At 45.3% G+C, this 23,006-nt stretch overlaps 1 protein-coding gene across 4 annotated transcripts in view; it reads left to right on the forward strand.

Annotated features, from left to right (window-relative positions):
- Positions 1-23,006, forward strand: part of SLC7A1 (solute carrier family 7 member 1) — an 86,156-nt gene that overhangs the window by 45,107 nt on the left and 18,043 nt on the right. For 3 of the 4 annotated variants that reach the window (XM_032403266.1, XM_032403265.1, XM_032403262.1), the window contains 3 exons: positions 7,188-7,571; positions 10,571-10,729; positions 13,073-13,247. In XM_032403266.1, coding sequence (XP_032259157.1) covers positions 7,202-7,571; positions 10,571-10,729; positions 13,073-13,247 — 704 coding nt within the window. In that variant the 5' untranslated portion in view covers positions 7,188-7,201. Of the gene's footprint in view, positions 1-7,184; positions 7,572-10,570; positions 10,730-13,072; positions 13,248-23,006 lie in introns of all 4 variants that reach the window. The other variant, XM_032403264.1, reaches the window with a different exon arrangement.

The raw sequence follows: 23,006 nt of genomic DNA on the forward strand, positions 1-23,006 counted from the left end.
GAAACGATCTGAGTATAGCTAAGTAGACAGCAGGATCTGTGGCAAAGCCTTCGGTTAAAGATAGCCCTAGCGACGGGAACCCTTTGCTGATGGGGATTGCCTGCCTTCGGCTACCGGCAAGCAGAGACAACTGACAAACAGATTGCAAATGGAGATTTTGAAAAAGAAATTAGTGCCTACTGGTGTGGCAATAATAGCAGCTCTTTGCGTTGGAAGAGTAACGCATTTGGCTTCTCAGTGTGTTCCTTTAATGCATTGTCTCATTTGACCCTCACATGTACCCTGCAATGATGGGACAGCAGTACTGTCTCGTCTTAGACGTGGAAACTGAGAACCCCAAACACTGACTTAAAGATAATGAACTTGGGCCTTACAAAACCCCAGGCTGAGGGGCGCAGGTACTCAAGCTGTCCCACTGTGGAGTGGGGAAGCTGTCCCTCAGGGCGAGATGGGAGGTGGGGACAGAGCACACCCCGTGACAGAAGGTATCTGGGAGGAAAATGGGAACTGTTTCAAGGCTTTGTAGATAAGAGTATGTTGCTTAGGTTGGATTTTAACCCCACTGATGACTTTCTACATTTCTATTCATTTAGAGAAACAGAAACGTACTCTTTAATAACTCAGACCATTAACTATTCAGCTAACAAAATCTCCTTTGATAGAGAGAGACCCTCATAAGTTGTTGATGGTAATGGTGGTGATTACCTAAGATGAAGGTCCGTTTCCTGTCAGCTTCCTAAATTGAAGTCAGCCGGTTAACACCAAGTGTCCACTGTGGGTGCTATGTAGGATATGGTCCTGTGAATACTGCCCAGTGCCCTCTGTGTGCTGGGGGACAGAGGAGGGTTCGGATGCCGCTCTCCTGGTGGGACACACAGAGACCCTTCCCTCCGCCAGTCAGCCCTGCCCCCTGTCCCTGCTTCTTTCCTGTACAAGCTCTCCACACCCTCGGTGCCTGTTCTCCAAACCTGCAGATCCCGCTTCAGAGGACGGTGCAAGGCTTTGGGGCAGGAAGACTTGGGTTCGAGCCCCGACTCCGTCTCTCACTGGCTACGTGCTCTTGGGCAAGTTACCTGGGAAAAAGTCACCGAAATGACTTGGTTTGTAGTGGGCTGGGCATCATTCATTTAAAAAGTCTTCCCACGTGATTCTCTTGCACACCCAGGGTTGAGAATGACAGAGTTCTAGTAATGTTGGGTTTCCTTATTTCTGGAATGCAGAGTATTGCCGGATAGATAAGGTGGTGTGAAGATTAAATGAAATATTTTATCTAAGGGATCTTTCATTTGGCTGATGTCCCAAAATGTTAGTTGTTATTAATTATTACTATTTGTTTTCTACTTTAAAAAGTTAACGCATCTCATTACAGATATTATGACAAATATAGAAAAGAAGAAAACAGCCCGTAATCTGAAAGATAATCTCAGTGTGTTGGTACTTTACATACCCCTCCCCCTCGCCTACATGCTCATTGGGATAAGAAAATGTGCTTTTTTACTTGATATTTTCCCAGGACATTAAAGCTGTTGAAAACACTTTCCTGCCTGCATACCATTTCGGCAACAGCTTTGCACATGACAGATCTTGTTCTCGTTCTTTGAGGAGTCTGGCATTGTCCGCTCGCAGCCCCCTGGATGATTTGCTTGGGCCTCTGTGAGGCGTGAGCTTGAGGGGTGGTGGCACCACTCACAGCCACCATGAGCCTGGCTCCCTGCGCCTTAGTGCTTCTTGCCTGGCTGAGAGGCCCTTGCTGTGCTCATGGTCGGTATCTCCATCCCTGTTTGCCTTGCTCTTTGCCATTTCTGCTTTGGAAGCTCTCGGAGTAGTTTGTTGTTCCCTGGTCGGAAAGCTGTCCTGCCCTGGTGGGCATGCATCTGAGGTGGGTCCCCATGGCCTCCTCCGGGGCCTGTCCCTCTGTGGCTTGGAAGTCAAGACTGAGAGGCAGAACCTCTGCTTTCCTGCCTCCTTCTGCTCCCCTCTGTCCACCAACTCTGCTCTGCTGTGCAGACTTAGAGCTTATGGCCATGTGTCGGGCTGTACACATTGCTATTGATGGGACCTCAGAGGCTTCTGGCAGCCTTCTGCATTTAGCCCTGTGGAATCAGTAGAAGGAGGCAGGTCTTGGGCGGCAGGGCTCCTGGGGCTTTTTCTGATATGGCCAGAGTGTGAAAGTCACTGAGGTCTAGAGGTCGGGTGGACACTGAGGGTCGGTGATCACACTGGATCTTGTGCCTGCGGCTGCCGGTGAGAAGCACATTACCTGTGGCTTGTGATAGAAGCGCATAAAGCATCTTTATAACTGAGGTTTCCAGTGGAAGCAAGGAAATGCATAGGTGGGCTTATGGACTTTATGCCTCTGTCCTTGCTTGGTGCAGTCACGCCTCTTTTCCCCATGAAAGTACAGGTGTCCCACACTCTTTAAAGGTTTGCATTATGCCACTTTGCTATTACAAAGACCTACCTGTTTTTTATTAACTGAAAGAAATTGGAAGTTTTTGCTTTTACAAAAAAAAGGCAAAAAGCTAAAATGGCGTTCAGCATTTGTTTTACAGCGAGCTGTTCTAGAGTCTGCTCAAATCCAGAGTGCCCAGAGCCACGCTCCTTCCCTGAGGAATGCACTCAGCATCTCAGCGTCAAGCCACCAGGGCTTTGAACTGTGTCTGTGGGCATCTTTATCTCCGTTTACTTGGTCCATCCTTTAGCAAGATGTGTCCTAAGGTGTCAGAAAAGCCTAATAGAGGTGATTTTTTTGGGTCTGGGAACGCTCAACAAATTTTTCATATAAATTAATGGTTGTTTCTTTGCTTTACACCATTTCATTCGTGAAGGGTTCCATAGCAATGCTCTACTTTCAGATAGCTGGGGGAGGGGGGCGGGGGGGAGCCTGAAGTGGCCTTTGAGATGGCCAGTTAGACCTTCTCCTTTGGAGCTCCATCACCTGGTGGGCCCAGCTCTTGGAGCTGTCATGTGTGCTTACCTCTTCCCACCCCGACACTCTGCTGTCTGGGGTGGGACTGTGGGTTTATGCATTTCCATAAATCCTGGCTGTGTCGAGCACAGGGCATCAAAATAGATGTGAGATCAGTGAGCTTTGGTGGAATTTAGTGTAGGTGTTGATCATTGTACAGATTCCTCCCCATAAGAAAGGATAACCTAATTTTCGGGTAGTGCTTTCAAAACGATTGTGGCAACTTTCTGCATAAACCCCAACAGCAAGAAGTCTGTAACAACCTGCCATTGCGGGAATTCTAACGGTTAGATTAGTTTTACACAGATGAGTATTCTTTCGTCTCACGGTTGGTTGAAGGACCAACTTTGGGGTTTCAGCATGAATACAAGTGGTGGCATAATGGATTCAAAATCCTGACAGTTGATGCCACTTGGAGAATACAGTTTTATGCCACTTCTAAGGAAACGGAGAGAATATTGACTATTTCTTAAACTTAAACCCAGGACGAGGTGAGTATCTCATTTTCAGCTACCCTGCTGGAAAGTAGAAACAGCTCACTGGAGACATGTGCCTTCCCTGGGCTGTCCGCTCCAGGCCTCCCAGCAACATTTGGCTGCATCATTGTTCTAGCGTCTTCCAAAGGAACTGAGCCTGCCCTTCCCCCAGATAGCAAGCAGTAACCAAGGCACTAGCATCACGTTGTATGCCAACTGCACTTCGATAATAAACAATAATAAAAACTGAAAAAGAAAAAAGGAAAGAGAAGTGACCAAGGTAAAAATAGTGGGAAGTTGGTCTCCTGTCACAGTCCATTCTGTGCTCCCCCCGCAGTGGTTCACAGAGCGTTTCCCCCCGGCTGCTGGGGGTGACAAAGGGGCGCAGAACTATCCCCAGAGCAGAGAGCCACCGTGTGCCTATTTAAGAGAAATGAACTGTGCCTGGCTAGGCACGTTTTGTACTCAACAAAGACTTCCCTTTCCACATGTTTGAAAACCAGTATCTGTACCTACAGTTACAGAATCCAGTAACCTGCCCCTTACCTCGAAGAGGGTGCTGAGCCTCCGGTGTTAGGGAGTGAGTTCTTGGAGCGGGTTTTTGGCTGGCAGGCGCGTGCCCACCCAGTGCTGACGGTACATGGGCCTTTGCAGCCCGCCCACCGCAGCCCTGCACGTCCTGGGGGGTCATTTCGGCCTGCTGTGATCACTGGGCTCCCGTTCGCCTTCTGTTCTAAGGAGGCTCAGAAATGTGTTTCTGGCACATGTCTGGGCTCCAGTAGCTTTTGCTTCTGCTCCAGACAACAGTGAACTTTTGAGAAAGGAGTGTAAATTATGGACCGGCCCTTCACAGAGCCCAGGACAGACTGTGTCTTGTCTTTTAGAGGAAGGCAGATGGCTCATCCTACCTAGCCTCCTGGGCCCTTGGGTTGCTGTACTCTGTGAAGCCGAGGAAAGAAGATGCTCTTTAATTGCACTGTCTTTGCCTTGCCCTGGCTTTTACTGTTTGGGAGAGTGAATGCACTTACTTTAACCAGACTACACACAAGAGGGGGTGGGAGCAGGTAGGCACTCTCTAAATGTCAGAGGCATTTACCAGTCAGGTTGAAAACAGTGCGAGTCACAAGGAGCTTTCCCACTCTGCTTCCCTATAAGATTCCTGTCTACTTAAAATACTCCCCTCTCTGCCAAAAATGATGTCGAGGAGTGATTTTACAGGGATTCTGCACATCCCCTAGCATAGCCTTTTCTGCCAAGGGTTTGCGTTAAAATGTTACATCTTTAACTCATTATCCAAGCCATTGTTTCCTGAAAGCTTTGTTAGGATTTACAATCTGACTTGAATAATTCCAGTTAAATCCCGTAAGGAAGAAAAGAAAAGGCAGTTCCAGGAGGAATTATACCCTCGCCTCTCTCAACAGTGCTGGGGCCTTCCGCAGGCCCTGGGGCCCCGGCAGGTGACTCCGAGCCTCATCTTGCCCCAGGTATCACTTATGGCCTCGCTGGGGCGCCCCGGAAGCAGGCCAGTCTGTGGCCTGAAGCAGACTGGGGAGCCTCTGGTCTCTGTGCTTGTTCTTCCCTCATTCACAACGGCTGCCCTTTTCTGCTCCTATCACACCCTCGTGTCGGGGGTCTTCCTGCTGCCCTCCAGCTCCACAAATAATGTCGTCTTTCCTCATTTCCTCCCCACTTCCTCCCCACCTTACAGCACAGTGATATCATTTCCTTCCCACCTGGAATGCCAGAGCCCTCAATGAGCACTTGGGCCCCCGTGCCTTCCGAGCTCCGTGATCTGGTTTGACCCTTGGCTCTCCCAGTTATTTTTCCTCATCCTTATAATGAGGAGATCGGAACACATGACTGTTATTCCTAGCTGAAAACTTCTGAGTCTTGAGAAGCTTTTTTTTGTCTTCTCTTGGCCGGTCAGATGAAGTACAGAGAGGCCCACTCCAGTTCCTGTGTGACCACACAGAGGGTCCTGGCCAGGGTCTGGGGGCGGGGGGGGGGGGGGGGGTGTGCCAGACCACACTGTACCGGGTGGCTGAGGCCACGAGGTGTGGGTGGGCAGTCAGGTGTTCTGGATGACTAGGTATGGACTTTGCTAGATCTGCCATTCTCCATTTAGATTATTATGTTTTCCAGTGACTTAATCGTAGCAAGGTTAGGTCAATTGATGATCAAGATGAAAAAGCAGTGATATTTTTTTCTACCTCAGTAGCCAAAAATCATGATAGCTTCTCTCTGCACATGCTGTTTTTTAAAAAAATAAACTCTTTAGTTCAGCACAGTTTTAGACTTACAGAAAAATTGTAGGGATAGTACAGAGAGTTCCCATAGACTCCACACCAGCTTCCTCTTTTGCGAGCACCCTACATTAATGTGGATGATCAGTTACCGCTAATGACCTGGTCCCCATACGACTAATGCCCGTACTTTATTTAGATTTCCATGGTTTTCCTTGGGGTCCTTTTTCTGTTCCAGGATCCCATCCAGGATCGCATATGACATTCAGTTATCATGTCTCCTCAGGCTCCTCTTGCTTGTGACAGTTTCTTGGACTTTCCTTGTTCCTGAGGTCCTGACATCTTGAGGAGCACTGGTCAGGTGTTTTGTAGAATATTCCCCATCTGCAATTTGTCTGATATTTTTCTCATGATTAGATGGGGGTTATGGGTTTGGGGAGGAAGATCACAGAGGTCAAGTGCCCTTCTTGTCACATCCCGTAATCAAATGTTTGTCATTGTGGATCGTGGCCCCTGGTCAAGGTAGTGTTGGTTAGGTGCTGCACTCTTTTCTGCCCTTTCCACACAGGCCTCTGTGGAAGGAAGTCATGTGGGCAGGCTACTTACAGCTGGGGAGCTCTGTTCCACGTCTTTGAGTATGGGCACTGGCATTCTGGCCCCCTCAGGATGAGCTGCCCAGGCAGGATTGGGCTGTGTATTGGCGGACAGTGAATGGAATGCTGGCCTGGGGTGCGGTCCGTGGTGTGCACTCCTCCTGGGGCCCGTGCTCGGCTTGCTCCGGGTGACGCGGGTTGGCTGACCGAAGCTGTTGGTGAACAGGAGCCCTCTCGTGATTCGTGCTCAGAAGTGGATCCTCTAGCGCATTACGCTAACATTTTAGTCCAGAAGAAAAGGGCTTCCGGAGTAGTAACAGTTACCAAAAACCCTGACTTATAATAATTCAGTATTTTTTCTGCTCTGGACCTAACTCTGTGTTAAGGTAAAAGTGGAAGCCGCTTGGTTCTTACCCTCAGGGGGATCCCAGAAAGGTCTAAAAAAGCATTGCCATTGCTATTCAAGGCCTCTGGGTTTTAATAATTAAAATATGGTTGGGTTTGCCTTCCATAACATTATACTTGGAATAACATCTTGTTTTTTTCTGGGGAATTGCATGATTATCGTGGGCAAGAACAATGTCATTGATTTGTATTTCTCATACCGTGTAATTTCTGCCCATAGGAGGCTCTCCCTTAAGAGCTGCAATAAATGTGGAAGCTCAGAGACCTCAAAGTCAAGGCCGCTGGGGGTATTGGCCTCCCGGGCAGTTCTGTCTATGCTGGTTAGGCCTGAGATGGGTGGAAGTCACAGGCAGATGTTCTGACAACCAGTTGTAGAATTCTGAGATTTAAACTATTTTAGCCGTCAATGACAGTAAAGGACATGGTGGCTGTCTGTGTTGCGATAAGAGGGGGTTAATGGGATGAAAGGCAATAATAAACACTTTCGTTCTTTTTCTAGCAGAGTTGAACAGCACAATGGGGTGCAAAGTTCTGCTCAACATCGGGCATCAGATGCTGCGGAGGAAAGTCGTGGACTGCAGCCGGGAGGAGAGCCGGCTGTCTCGCTGCTTGAACACTTTCGACCTGGTGGCACTGGGGGTGGGCAGCACGCTGGGTGCTGGCGTGTATGTCCTGGCTGGAGCTGTGGCCCGTGAGGACGCGGGCCCCGCCATTGTCATCTCCTTCCTGATTGCAGCGCTGGCCTCGGTGCTGGCCGGCCTCTGCTACGGCGAGTTTGGCGCTCGGGTCCCCAAGACAGGCTCAGCCTACCTCTACAGCTACGTCACGGTCGGGGAGCTCTGGGCCTTCATCACTGGTTGGAACTTAATCCTCTCCTACATCATTGGTATGTCCCAGGAGGCCCGGAGCCTGCCCCCTTCCCCCTCTGCTGTTCTCACCTCCAAGCCGCAGGCCACGCTCTCCTTTGCTCCCCGAGTGGACTGAGTCTAGCTCCTCCCTAAGATTGGCCTCCTCCCTTGACTATGGTACACGTTCCCTTTCCCTTATTAGGAAAGGCAGGGGCTGCCTCGGGGGTATCACTGCTCCTTCTGGTCTGTGCCCCTGTTTTGAATGATAGGTACAGTGGACTGTTAGTGGGGATGAGCCAGGCCAACAAGGAGGTCAGTCCTGTGAACATAAGAGACGTAGATTCAGTGGGATGTTCTTACTACTTAAAAGGAGTGTAGTCCCTTTCAGTATTTTTGATTACTGATTATTAGAATAAACATAGCACTTATACAGAAGAATTTGGGAAATACAGAAAAGTGCAATGCAGAAAGTAGACATTGCCCAATCTGACAATCCAGAGAAATTGTTATTCATTCACTCATTCTTTCAACAGATATTTATTGAGCCCCTCCTCTGTGCCAGACATTATGCTAGGTAGTAGGAACACAATGGGAGAAGAAGACAATCTCTGTTCATAAGAGTTTAGGGTTCTAACTATTGTTAACATTTTTGTCAACTTAAATGTATATTTTTTGTCCAGTATGTCTCTTTATTTATAACACAATATATAGTAAACATTTTTCATGGTATTAATGGTTTTTCCATAGTAATATTCTAAATGACTGCATATCATTATATAGTTTTATATACGTAGCATACTTTTTTGGATGTTCTTGTGGGGTATTTAGATTGTTTCCAGTTGTGTTATTATTGTTATAAACAGTTTAATGTCATTTAATGTCTTTGGGCATAGCCATGATTTTTTTTCTTTAAAATAGTCTAAGAAGCAGAATGTGTAGTCAGTGGGCTTGCGTATTTTTAAGGTCCATGTTGCCTGTGATCCTCCAGATGGCTACGGGCCCCCTTTCTCACATACTTGCTGACCCTGGGCACCGGCATTAAAAACAAACAACCAACAAACAAAAACACTCAAAATATAAAGTCTTCTTAGTTTGGTAGTTGAGAAGGTATTGTTTCTTTTGATGTTATTTGTGTTTTGGTTACAACCGAGGTTGAACACATCAACTTAAAAGAGACAAACACCTGAATATAAAATAACCAAAGGATATGAATGGCCAATTCCTACAAGTAGAAATGTAAATAGCCACTAAACATTCCATTTATATTTCAGCAAGCTTTTTGTAATATTTTCAAAACACAGTAAGATGTGGTAAGCGGGTCGCAGTGCGCTCCTGTGTACCCCATACTGAGAATGACATGGGGGACTGTGTGCAGCCCGCTGGGACGCAGGCCCCCAGGGCCGTGGGGGCACCTGCTGCTGCTTGCCCAGGCCAGCTGGCGGAGGGCTCCCGCCAAGCTCTCTGAGCAGCACCTTCCCTTTCTTTCCCGGAGCCCGTGGTACCTAATGACTGCCAGCATAGCTTATGCTTCTAAGTTTGAAAATAAAATTCATAATAATGTTGTTTTTTTTCTTTTCAGTACAACACTAAAACTTATAACCACAAATGCTCATGTAAGCTCAAGTCTCTGAGCGGGAATGTAGCTGTTGTACATGGGCTGTTATGTTCCCAGAGGATCTGCCTGGGCATAAAACAAAACCTGAGCAGGAGTCGCCCTCTGCTTCCAGACCAACAAATGAAAGCTTCTTTGCCAGAATGCTGTTTGCTTGTGTGACTGACTCGTGCATGTGTTACTGTGGGGGATTCTCAGCCTTAGATTTTGGGGAAGGGCAGTTTTTCTCAGCAAACATGAGTTTTGTTAAAGCTAGGTTTCAAAGATGGGGAGTGAGGGAGGCCAGGAAGGAAGGCCAGGCAGCCCCACTCACCTTCACGGTGGGCTTCAGAGCCTGATCAGAAGTGAGCCGGCCTCTGTCGGGGAGGGGAGGAGGCCATTTTCCTCCCCTGGACTGTGGCCTTGATGGACAGAATTCATAATAGCCTGGATGCTGAGGATGAAGAAACATGGTTAAATTTTTGAGTTGTTGGACAAATACTTGGTATGAGACCCACTAGCAAGATTGAATCTCTGTAGTTCCTCTGGGCAGATTGTGTGGATGACCCAGACCACAGTCACCAGCAAGGCCCCCTTTGAAAGTAAAGGAAAATGCTATATGTGAATATTGGAATTTTAGTAACATTTCCTTGAAAAGCAGTGACTTTATTCAGGTTAAGAGAGAGCATGCAGTCAACAGTTATTGGCATTTGGGGTGCTGTGTCTGTGATCCTCATGGCGGGGGGTGTGGTACGGAGAGGAGAAGAGCTGGGCTGTCTGTGGTCAGGCACTTGGGGACCTGGTGTGAGCCCAGGTTTGGGCACAGAATAGCAGAGCTGGCTTGTGCTGGCTCTGGGGTGACCACGTGACTGTTGCTGACGGGAGGGTCAGCACGTGTGGATGTCCTTGGTCCCCTCTTGCTGGGAGAACAGCATTCCCTGGTGGGTGGGGACCCTCAGCTTTGCTGTCAGGAGGGTCTTGGAAGAGAAGCTTCCTGAGCTAGACGTCTCAAGCTGCCCACCACAACCCATGAGTGGATCATGAAATCAACTTCATGGTTTGCCACCAGTATTTCTTTAATAATGAAATAAAATAGAGTTGAATAAATATCACCAGCGTGCTTCTCAGGTGGAAAGGTTAATAGCACTAGTTTGTGAACTGTTTATTATTCAGTTGTATATTTGGAACATGGTACCCATGCCCATATTGGGTTGTGATGGAAAGTGTTTCTCTCCGGGCCCGTGAAGGCTCCCCAGCCTTGTCACTTCACTGCAGGCACTAATCGAGCCTCACTTCTGAGCTAGCACAGACCGGGGTCCGGCTGCCACCACTGAGTCCTAGCGCATCATCCGTGACCCCTGCACGGAGGCTGCAAAGTTGAGCCCGATGACAAATACTTTTCATTGTTTTCCTTCAGTTTCCTCTGGTGTGTCTGTTTCATGGCAGGTACTTCAAGTGTAGCGAGAGCCTGGAGCGCGACGTTTGACGAGCTGATTGGCAAACCCATCGGGGAGTTCTCAAGGACGCACATGGCTCTGAAAGCCCCCGGAGTGCTGGCCGAAAACCCAGACATATTTGCTGTGATCATCATTCTCATCTTAACAGGTAAAGCCACACAGCGGGACACGTCTGGTTGGAGTGAGGGGCCTGAGGTGACGGGCAGGTTCCCATGGGGCCTGTTTCTAACTTTCCTCATTCTCCTTTCCCCTCCTTTTGTTTCTTTCTGTAACGAATGCAGACATCTCGTTGGTCTTAACGGCTTCTTGTACACACAGGGTGGGCCCGTTGAATAGCTATCAAAGCTGTGTGTCATTTAATTTAAAAAGAGTCTCAGGTGTTTGTGCAGCTGTTTGTAGAGTGGGGTTTTGTTAGTACGGCAGGCTTTTTGTACAAGTGACCCAGGAATACAAATTCCCTTGACTCAGTGGAGGACCATTTGGAAAGGAAAATGGCATTCTTCAGCGGGGAACATAGAGGGGAAGAGGTCGATCTGGCGCACCAGTGTGTGTGACTGGGTGCTGGAAAAGTCTTGGATGGTTTTGCACCTAACAGCCATCAGAGCGCCCATTAAAAATGTTTCACAGGGCGCCTGGGTGGCTCAGTCGGTTGAGTGTCTGCCTTCGGCTCAGATCATGATCCCAGAGTCCTGGGATCGAGTCCTGCGTTAGGCTCCCTGCTCACTGGGGAGCCTGCTTCTCCCTCTCCTACTCCCCCTACTTGTGCTCTCTCTCTCTCTCTCTCTCTCTCTGACAAATAAATGAATAAAATCTTTAAAAAAAATGTTTCATCAAATAATGCAATATATGTTAAGAAAGAAAAAAAGAAGAAGAAGAATGTAGCAGGAGGGGAAGAATGAAGGGGGGGAAATCGGAGGGGGAGAAGAACCATGAGAGAAAATGGACTCTGAAAAACAAACTGAGGGTTCTAGAGGGGAGGGGGGTGGGAGGATGGGTTAGCCTGGTGATGGGTATTGAGGAGGGCACGTTCTGCATGGAGCACTGGGTGTTATGCACAAACAATGAATCATGGAACACTATATCTGAAACTAATGATGTAATGTATGGGGATTAACATAACAATAAAAAAATTAAAAAAAAAAATGTTTCATGACAGAGTCATGGGTACAGAATTTTAAAATTACAGGTAGTTTTTGAGCACGGCTGAGAGCAGCTGCTTCTTAGTGACGTTTATCTGTGTCCTGGCCTCTAGGATGGGAGTTTTGTTCCATGTGACACTTAACTGTATAAGCATTAAGCTGAATGCAGATAAATTCCCCTTTGAGATTAGAATATCTGGATGGGTTTTAAAAACACCATGCCTTATTTTACCACCATGTAATTGAAATCATCTTGCACAGGCCAGTCTCAGCAGTATTTCTGGTCCAGCTGGCTGGAACATATATCAGAAATTAAGTTTGCACTGGGGAGATTTTCATAAACATGAGAGGGAGGGACGCCAGAGAGAAACAGAGCACACAGCACGAGGAGGTGTTCCCTGCGATTAATTGCTCACTTCCCTTCTAGCACCTTCATTTCAGAATTGAATCTATTGTGAAATGCATTTTTTATTTTAAGTGTGTAAAATGTGCACCTGGCAGGGCAGCAGTCTCAGATCATAAGTGGTGGTCACCTGTTACCTGGACACCTTTCCATGTCTCTTTTCTTCTCCAGCCGGGAGTTTAGCCACAGAAGTCCCCAAATGGCACGTTTACCCCCAGGTGATCGTGTGGCCTAAGCCTCAGAGACAGTGTTGTCATGTGGTTTCTTTGTGTTTTCATCACTTGGGTCTTTTTAATTTTTTTATGTGAGTTTATGATCTATAACTTGTCTAGCTTAGACATTGTTTTACGTGCACTGAGTCCGATGACGAACCTCATGGTTCGTGGTTCCATAATCACAGAAAGTTGTCATTGCTCATACCGCTAACGTTGCATGGTGAATCTGAATAATTTTCTCATCTGAAAAACCCTCATTCTACCAACAAACTGAGCCAAATGTCTACTCCTTGGAGAAAAAAAAAATCCCACTGCCCCCTCAGGGGAGTCCCAGGAAAGTATGTTAGTGAGGGGAGAGGGTGCCGAGAGAGGCCTTCTCTTCATCCCTGGGAGGGGCTTGCATTCCAGGGTGGTGGGCTGTGCTGTTCCCCATCGCTGCAGTCCTTTGGTGCCCCCTGGCTGGCATCCTCAACTCCAGAGGGGGCCTGCAGGGCCAACTTTGATAGCTTTGTGAACCACTCCGTGGACTTTGGTTATTTTGATCCCTGCCTCTAGAAAGATGATTAATTCAGCCCCATTCCCAGAGGCTCACAGAAATCTTAGGAGCTTTGGTGCCACTTAGATTCTTCTTAAGTCACCCTCTCGTCCCATCCCTGTCCGTGTCCCAGGAAGGAGTCGCCTGGCACAGAGTTCACACCATCAGGCAAAATTTTCTTGCTTGTGCACTTTTTCAGGACTTTTAACTCTCGGTGTGAAAGAGTCGGCCATGGTCAACAAAATATTCACTTGTGTCAACGTTCTGGTCTTGGGCTTCATAATGGTGTCAGGATTTGTGAAAGGATCGATTAAAAACTGGCAGCTCACAGAGGAGGATTTCCAGAACACATCCAGTCATCGCTGCTTGAACAAGTGAGTTGTTTCTTCTTTCTCTCGGCATGTGACAGTTGATTTGTATTTGGTACTTAACAACATACACATATATTAGGGGTATGTAATTGGCTAGAACACTACATGCCTTTTTAAAAATGTAATTTGAATTTGAATTAATTTTTTTGTGCAGTAAAATAGCTGAGGGTGTTTTTTTTGGTTTGAAATTTGTGTCAAGTTTCCTTTCCCTGAACTCGACAGTGTATTGTCTGATAAAGGAAGGTATTCAGGAAAACAAAATCTTCATTCTAATTCTAAAACTGTATGTAGTTGAAGATCGTTGTCAGACTCACTAAGTAATCTATTTTCCTCACATTCTATTTCATGACCAACCTCTGAATTTTGTATTCAGAAAAGATTTTCTCTGCAAAATCATGGTGCTATCACTTGATTATGAAATGCCTTCCTATTAATAACATAGATGGAAGAAGAAATACGTGGGACTTTTATCACAGGCTTTTATCAGAGGTTTTCAGAATTACTAAAGTATCAAAATGTGATTATATTAGTCTTTCTCCCACCCTCAATTTGGGGTGCATCAGCCCTGAAAACCAGTGGCGCCATCTCCCTTCTAGTCTCTGACTCAAGACACCCAAGATTGGAGGCAGGTGACAGGCCAGCTCTTGGACCTGTGCTTTTTTAGGACGCTCAGTGATGCCTCATCAACAAGCTCTGATTATCTAGAAATCAAAAGCCAAGCAATTAGAATGTATCTTTTGGATCTCTTTTGGTCAGATTTTTCAGGTGAATCTTAAGGTCCTAGGATGGAGAACGGGGGGTGAGATTTTGTCTGTGATTCTGTTGTATTTACGACCAAAGGTTACACAGCTCTGATAAGGAGACCCTCCTAAAATGCAGTGGCTTTAAAATGACGTCTCAGGTCCTGATGTGAGTGGACCAGGTTGACTGGCCAGCGTGGCTGCACGCAGGCTTTTGGGGATCCACCAGGTTGTTCCGTCCTACCCTAGGGTGTGGTCCTCCTCTGCATGGTCAGAGCTGGGCTCTCCCAGAGGGAAAAAGGGTATGGAGGAGAGTGTGCCCAGTGCTTTCAAGGGCAGATCCAGAAGACACGTGTCCCTTCTGCCAACATCCCACTGGTGAGAATCCAGTAGGTTGCCACATCTAGCTGCAAGGGAGACTGAGAAACGAGGTCGTCCCATGCTGGGGATCCGAGTGGTCACATGTGAACTTGGTCTCTGGTTAAGGCCCAGCCATATCTTACAGTGGTCTGGTCACTGGACAGGCATCAATGTGTGACTAGTTCACTGCTACAACACAAGCAGGAAACCGTTGAATTGAATGCATGAAATATTATGTGGTTAACAGTTCAAATAAAAAGAGCCTTCCTTTTGGAGACTAAACTATTACAGAGAAATGAGAATTTTTTTATTTTCTTTTTTTAAGTTCTATGCCCAAGTGGGGTTTGAACTCACGACCCCAAGATCAAGAGTCGCATGTTCTACTGACTGAGCCAGCCAGGCGCCCCTGAGAAATGAGGATTTTTTTTTTAATTTTTTTATTGTTATGTTAATCCCCATACATTACATCATTAGTTTTAGATATAGTGTTCCATGATTCATTGTTTGTGCATAACACCCAGTGCTCCATGCCGAACGTGCCCTCCTCAATACCCATCACCAGGCTAACCCATCCTCCCACCCCCCTCCCCTCTAGAACCCTCAGTTTGTTTTTCAGAGTCCATCGTCTCTCATGGTTCGTCTACCCCTCTGATTACCCCCTTCATTCTTCCTCTCCTGCTATCTTCGTCTTTTTTTTTTTTTTCCTTAACATATATTGCATTATTTGTTTCAGAGGTACAGATCTGAGATTCAACAGTCTTGCGCAATTCACAGCGCTTACCAGAGCACATACCCTCCCCAGTGTCTATCACCCAGTCACCCCATCCCTCCCACCCCACCCTCCACTCCAGTAACCCTCAGTTTGTTTCCTGAGATTAAGAATTCCTCATATCAGTGAGGTCATATGATACATGTCTCTCTCTGTTTGACTTATTTCGCTCAGCATAATACCCTCCAGTTCTATCCACGTCGTTGCAGATGGCAAGATCTCATTCCTTTTGATGGCTGCATAATATTCCAGTGTGTATATATACCACATCTTCTTTATCCATTCATCTGGCGATGGACATCTTGGCTCTTTCCATAGTTTGGCTATTGTGGACATTGCTGCTATAAACATTGGGGTGCACGTACCCTTTCGGATCCCTACTTTTGTATCTTTGGGGTAAATACCCAGTAGTGCAATTGCTGGATCATATGGTAGCATTATTTTCAACTGTTTTCCAGAGTGGCTGCACCAGCTTGCATTCCCACCAACAGCGTAGGAGGGTTCCCCTTTCTCCGCATCCCCGCCAACATCTGTCATTTCCTGACTTGTTAATTTTAGCCATTCAGACTGGTGTGAGGTGGTATCTCATTGAGGTTTTGATTTGGATTTCCCTGATGCCGAGCGATGTTGAGCACTTTTTCATGTGTCTGTTGGCCATTTGGATGTCTTCTTTGGAAAAATGTCTGTTCATGTCTTCTGCCCATTTCTTGATTGGATTCTTTGTTCTTTTGGTGTTGAGTTTGATGAGTTCTTTATAGATTTTGGATACTAGCCCTTTATCTGATATGTCATTTGCAAATATCTTCTCCCATTCTGTCAGTTGTCTTTTGGTTTTGTTGACTGTTTCCTTTGCTTTGCAAAAGCTTTTTATCTTGATGAAGTCCCAATAGTTCATTTTTGCCCTTGCTTCCCTTGCCTTTGGCGATGTTTCTAGGAAGAAGTTGCTGCGGCTGAGGTCGAAGAGGTTGCTGCCTATGTTCTCCTTTAGGATTTTGATGGACTCCTGTCTCACATTGAGGTCTTTCAACCATTTGGAGTCTATTTTTGTGTGTGGTGTAAGGAAATGGTCCAGTTTCATTCTTCTGCATGTGGCTGTCCAATTTTCCCAACACCATTTGTTGAAGAGACTGTCTTTTTTCCATTGGACATTCTTTCCTGCTTTGTCAAAGATTAGTTGACCATAGAGTTGAGGGTCCATTTCTGGGCTCTCTATTCTGTTCCATTGATCTATGTGTCTGTTTTTGTGCCAGTACCATACTGTCTTGATGATGACAGCCTTGTAATAGAGCTGGAAGTCCGGAATTGTGATGCCGCCAGCTTTGTTTTTCTTTTTCAACATTCCTCTGGTTGTGCGGGGTCTTTTCTGGTTCCATACAAATTTTAGGATTATTTGTTCCATTTCTTTGAAAAAAGTGGATGGTATTTTGATGGGGATTGCATTGAATGTGTAGATTGCTCTAGGTAGCATTGACATCTTCACAGTATTTGTTCTTCCAATCCATGAGCATGGAACGTTTTTCCATTTCTTTGTGTCTTCCTCAATTTCTTTCATGAGTATTTTATAGTTTTCTGAGTACAGATCCTTTGCCTCTTTGGTTAGATTTATTCCTAGGTATCTTAGGGTTTTGGGTGCAATTGTAAATGGGATCGACTCCTTAATTTCTCTTTCTTCTGTCTTGTTGTTGGTGTATAGGAATGCCACTGACTTCTGTGCATTAATTTTATATCCTGCCACTTTACTGAATTTCTGTATGAGTTCTAGCAGTTTTGGGGTGGAGTCTTTGGGGTTTTCCACATAAAGTATCATATCATCTGCAAAGAGTGAGAGTTTGACTTCTTCTTTGCCGATTTGGATGCCTTTGATTTCTTTTTGTTGTCTGATTGCTGTGGCTAGGACTTCTAATACTATGTTGAATAGCAGTGGTGATAGTGGACATCCCTGCCGCGTTCCTGACCTTAGGGGGAAAGCTCTCAGTTTTTCCCCATTGAGAATGATATTTGCTGTAGGTTTTTCATAGATGGCTTTTATGATATTGAGGTATGTAGCCTCTATGCCTATACTCTGAAGAGTTTTGATCAAGAAAGGATGCTGTACTTTGTCAAATGCTTTTTCTGCATCTATTGAGAGGATCATATGGTTCTTGTTCTTTCTTTTGTTAATGTATTGTATCACGTTGATTGATTTGCGGATGTTGAACCAACCTTGCAGCCCAGGGATAAATCCCACTTGGTCGTGGTGAATAATCCTTTTAATGTACTGTTGGATCCTATTGGCTAGTATTTTGGTGAGAATTTTTGGATCCATGTTCATCAGGGATATTGGTCTGTAGTTCTCCTTTTTGATGGGGTCTTTGTCTGGTTTTGGGATCAAGGTAATGGTGGCCTCATAAAATGAGTTTGGAAGTTTTCCTTCCATTTCTATTTTTTGGAACAGTTTCAGAAGAATAGGTATTAATTCTTCTTGAAATGTTTGGTAGAATTCCCCTGGGAAGCCATCTGGCCCTGGGCTTTTGTTTGCTGGGAGATTTTTGATGACTGCTTCAATTTCCTTAGTGGTTATAGGTCTATTCAGGTTTTCTATTTCTTCCTGGTTCAGTTTTGGTAGTTGATACATCTCTAGGAATGCATCCATTTCTTCCAGGTTATCTAATTTGCTGGCATAGAGTTGCTCATAATACGTTCTTATAATTGTTTGTATTTCTTTGGTGTTGGTTGTGATCTCTCCTCTTTCATTCATGATTTTGTTGATTTGGGTCATTTCTCTTTTCTTTTTGATAAGTCTGGCCAGGGGTTTATCAATCTTGTTAATTCTTTCAAAGAACCAGCTCCTAGTTTCATTGATGTGTTCTACTGTTCTTTTGGTTTCTATTTCATTGATTTCTGCTCTGATCTTTATTATTTCTCTTCTCCTGCTGGGTTTAGGCTTTATTTGCTGTTCCTTCTCCAGCTCCTTTAGATGTAGGGTTAGGTTGTGTACTTGAGACCTTTCTTGTTTCTTGAGAAAGGCTTGTATTGCTATATACTTTTCTCTTAGGACTGCCTTTGCTGCATCCCAAAGATTTGGAATAGTTGTGTTTTCATTATCATTGGTTTCCATGAATTTTTTAAATTCTTCTTTAATTTCCTGGTTGACCCATTCATTCTTTAGTAGGATGCTCTTTAGCCTCCATGTATTTGAGTTCTTTCCGACTTTCCTCTTGTGATTGAGTTCTAGTTTCAAAGCATTGTGGTCTAAAAATAGGCAGGGAATGATCCCAATCTTTTGGTACCGGTTGAGACCTGATTTATGACCTACGATGTGATCGATTCTGGAGAATGTTCCATGGGCACTAGAGAATGTGTATTCCATTGCTTTGGGATGGAATGTTCTGAATATGTCTGTGAAGTCCATTTGGTCCAGTGTGTCATTTAAGGTCTTTATTTCCTTGTTGATCTTTTGCTTAGATGATCTGTCCATTTCAGTGAGGGGGGTGTTAAAGTCCTCCACTATTATTGTATTGTTGTCGATGTGTTTCTTTGCTTTTGTTATTAATTGCCTTATATAATTGGCTGCTCCCATGTTAGGGGCATAGATATTTACAATTGTTAGATCTTCTTGTTGGATAGACCCTTTAAGTATGATATAGTGTCCTTCCTCATCTCTTATTACAGTCTTTGGTTTAAAATCTAATTTGTCTGATATAAGGATTGCCACCCCAGCTTTCTTTTGGTGTCCATTAGCATAGTAAATGGTTTTCCACCCCCTCACTTTCAATCTGGGGGTATCTTTGGGTCTAAAATGAGTCTCTTGCAGACAGCATATCGATGGGTCTTGTTTTTTAATCCAGTCTGATAGCCTGTTTCTTTTGATTGGGGCATTTAGCCCATTTACATTCAGGGCAACTATTGAAAGATATGAATTCAGTGCCATTGTATTGCCTATAAGGTGACTGTTACTGTATATTGTCTGTGTTCCTTTCTGGTCTATGTTGCTTTTAGGCTCTCTCTTTGCTTAGAGGACCCCTTTCAATATTTCTTGTAGGGCTGGTTTTGTGTTTGCAAATTCCCTTAGTTTTTGTTTGTCCTGGAAGATTTTTATCTCTCCTTCTATTTTCAATGACAGCCTAGCTGGATATAGTATTCTTGGCTGCATATTTTTCTCATTTAGTGCTCTGAATATATCCTGCCAGTCCTTTCTGGCCTGCCAGGTCTCTGTGGATAGGTCTGTTGCCAATCTAATGTTTCTACCATTGTAGGTTACGTATCTCTTCTCCCGAGCTGCTTTCAGGATTTTCTCTTTGTCTCTGAGACTCGTAAGTTTTACTATTAGATGTCTGGGTGTTGACCTATTTTTATTGATTTTGAGAGGGGTTCTCTGTGCTTCCTGGATTTTGATGCCTGTTTCCTTCCCCAAATTAGGGAAGTTCTCTGCTGTAATTTGCTCCAGTATACCTTCTGCCCCTCTCTCTCTTTCTTCTTCTTCTGGTATCCCAATTATTCTAATGTTGTTTCGTCTTATGGTATCGCTTATCTCTCGAATTCTGCCCTCGTGATCCAGTAGTTGTTTATCTCTCTTTTTCTCAGCTTCTTTATTTTCCATCATTTGGTCTTCTATCTCACTGATTCTTTCTTCTGCCTCATTTATCCTAGCAGTTAGCGCCCCCATATTTGATTGCACCTCATTAATAGCCTTTTTGATTTCTACTTGGTTAGATTTTAGTTCTTTTACTTCTCCAGAAAGGGTTTCTCTAATAACTTCCATGCTTTTTTCAAGCCCAGCTAGTATCTTTAAAGTGATGATTCTGAACTCTAGATCCGACATCGTACTAATGTCCATATTGAGTAGGTCCCTGGCAGTCGGTACTACCTCTTGCTCTTTTTGTTGAGGTGATTTTTTCCGTCTTGTCATTTTGTCCAGAGGAGAATAGATTAATGAGAGAACAAAATGCTAACAGGGTAACAACATCCCCAGAAAATATACTCTAAACAAATCAGAAAAGACCTGAAGCAGTGGGAAAAGAAAGGGAAAGAGAGAAAAAAGGAAAAGAAAAAGATAAAGACAAAAACAAACAAAAACAGAACAAAACAAAAAAAAACCAGAATGTGATCAAATATGATCAGACTGGTATATATATCAGTGCCACACACTAGATTTTGGGTGTATTTTGGTCTGTTAGAAGAAAGTGCCTCCCAAAATTTTAAAGAAAGAAAAACATATATATGTACAAAAATAAGGGTTGATATGATGAAGGGATGGAATATGACTGTAAAGATGGAAATTATAAAAAATTTTATAAAAGAAATTGATAAGAAGTTGTTTGAAAAAAGAAAGAAGAGGATTTAAGAAAAAAAAAGGGAGAGAATGTGATCAGGCAGGGGAGTAGAAAAAAACCATACACTAGAGATTTAGGGTATATTTTGATCTGTTAGAAGAAACTATCTCAAAATTTTAAAGAGAGAACAACTTATATATATATATGCCAAAAATACGGGTAACTACTATGAAGGGATAGAATATGACTCTAAAAATGAAAAATAAAAACGAAAAATAAAAAAAATTTTTTTTTAAAAAGGGATTGATAAGATGTTGGTTGAAAAAAGGAAAAAGAAAAATTCCAAAAAAAAAAAAAAGTTAAAAAAAAATTAACTTTGAAAGACTAAAGAATCATGGTAAAAAAGCCATGAATTCTATGTGCATTATTCCCCTAGCGCTGGAGTTCTGCCGTTCTCATTGATCGGTAAACTTGGTCTTGGCTGGCTGTTCTCGCTGATCTTCTGGGGGAGGGGCCTGTTGCCGTGGTTTCCAAATGTCTTTGCTGGAGGTGAAATTGCCCCGCCCTTGCCCGGTCCGGGCTAAGTAATCTGCTCGGGTTTGCTCTCCAGAGCTTTTGTTCCCTGCAAGCTTTCCGTACAGCTTTGGAGGATGAGAGTGAAAATGGCGGCCTCCCAATCTCCGCCTCGGAGTAGCCGAGAACTCGGGGCCCCGCTCCTCAGTGAGCCCCCAGAGAAAAGCCGTCAGTCACTCCCGTCTCCCCGGTCTCCGGCCGCACTCTGTGCTCACCCTGCCTGTGACCGCGCGTTTCTATCTCTGGCACCCGACCCCGTGTGGAGTCTCCAAACCCAGCAGATCCCTGCGGTGCACTCCCGCGCCGCTCCTCCCGGGGGAGGAAGGGGAGTCTCCCCGGATCTGCCACTTGTTGGGTCCCTGCTGGAGGAGCAGTGGCCCGACTGTGCCGCGGATCACGGTTTATGGCAACTCCGAGCTGAGAGCCCACACCTGGGCTCCGTCTCTGCAGCCAGCTTCCCCGCTCCGATACCTGGGAGCTCTGCCGCACTCAGGCACCCCCGGTCTTCCTGTGACCCCGAGGGTCCTGAGACCACACTGTCCCATGAGGGTTCCACCCCCCGCTTAGCCACCAGAGTGACGTCCCTCAGACTAGCAGACTTCTAAAAGTTCGGATTTTGTGCTCCGTGGCTCTATCACTTGCCAGAAGCGGCCAACGGAGGCCCCTCCCCCGCCGTCTATTCTCCCGAATATCACCTCAGATTCACTTCTCCGCACGTCCTACCTTCCAGAAAGTGGTCGCTTTTCTGTTCAGAGAGTTGTTGCTATTCTTTTCTTCGATCTCCTGTTGAGTTTGTAGGTGTTCAGAATGGTTTGATCCCTATCCAGCTGAATTCCTGAGACCAGACGAAATCCAGGTCTCCTACTCCTCCACCATCTTGCTCTGCCTCGAGAAATGAGGATTTTTAATGTAATGTTCCTAAGCTTTCCTGAGTCATATTTATGCCAGACTCATTGGTGCTCATTATCTCAGAGTAGAGTAAAACCAGTTCAAACTAAGCTTGGGAGTAACAGTAGATTTTGAAAACTTGGGGCGACTCTCTTGCTGGTGGCTGTTTACAGGTCAGGAATTAAATCTAGATGGTGTGTCTTATTTCCTGGTGGTCAATGGAGATTGAATTTTATTGTTTTTATGAAGAGTGCCAGCCGATGGTCTTTACTGTCTTGGGTTGTCCTCCCACTTTGGGTCCTGGTTATAAGGACTGTGCTGTCCCCAGCCCCTGGAGCACTGCCTCTGAGGTAGAGGGCTGCAGGTCTGGGGCATGGCTTGCTCTTTCATTTTGTCAAAACCTAGAAACAGCTTTCTTCCCTTTTTTTCCAGCCATAGATTTGTATTTTCGACCATGGCCATGTAGTCTTGAATGAAATTGCTTGTCTCTCTGAAATAATAGAGCATTTCCCAACCAAACCACACAGCATGGAGAGCTTCAGCCTGCAGTTGATGGCAGTTCTCACCACACTGGGTTGTGATTTTATGATCTGGTCTCCGTGACCGGCTGTAAATGCACCCCTGAACCTGGAGTCTGTCTGTGTCTTGGTCTGGAAAAGCGATGTTATCCAGCAGTCTGGCTGGTTCCCTGCGGTCTTTGTCTCTTGCTACCTCTGGCTTTCTTACCCAGAGTCCCGTGGACAGGGAACACGTGTAGTAAGTGTAAAGGTACGTCACAACATGGAAACCTGCTGGGAAGGTTTTGTTTCTTGGTTTCTCGTCAGGTAGGATGGAAACCCAAAAATAACATTGACTTCCACAAGATAAACGTTTAGTTCTCTTATGTCAACATCTGCAGGTGGTCGGTCTGATGCATTGCTTTGGTGGGCCAGGAATCTAGTTCTTCCATCTGATGGCTTTGTCCATGACCCACATTCCTAACATCACTCCAGGGTCCAGGATGGCTCCCAGCAGCAGAAAGGAAATGAGAAAAGGAGAAGAGCAGCCTCCCTCTCCACTTCATTCCCCTGATGTTTCTCAGGAGATGTATGCACTGTGTCTGCTTAAATCAAGGGACTACACCTTGTAGCCGGAGAGTCTGAGAAATATACCGTCTTTATTCTTAGCGTTCCTACGTCTG

Source organism: Phoca vitulina, unplaced genomic scaffold (assembly GCF_004348235.1).
Source record: "Phoca vitulina isolate PV1807 unplaced genomic scaffold, GSC_HSeal_1.0 scaffold5, whole genome shotgun sequence".
NCBI classification, from domain to species: domain Eukaryota; kingdom Metazoa; phylum Chordata; class Mammalia; order Carnivora; family Phocidae; genus Phoca; species Phoca vitulina.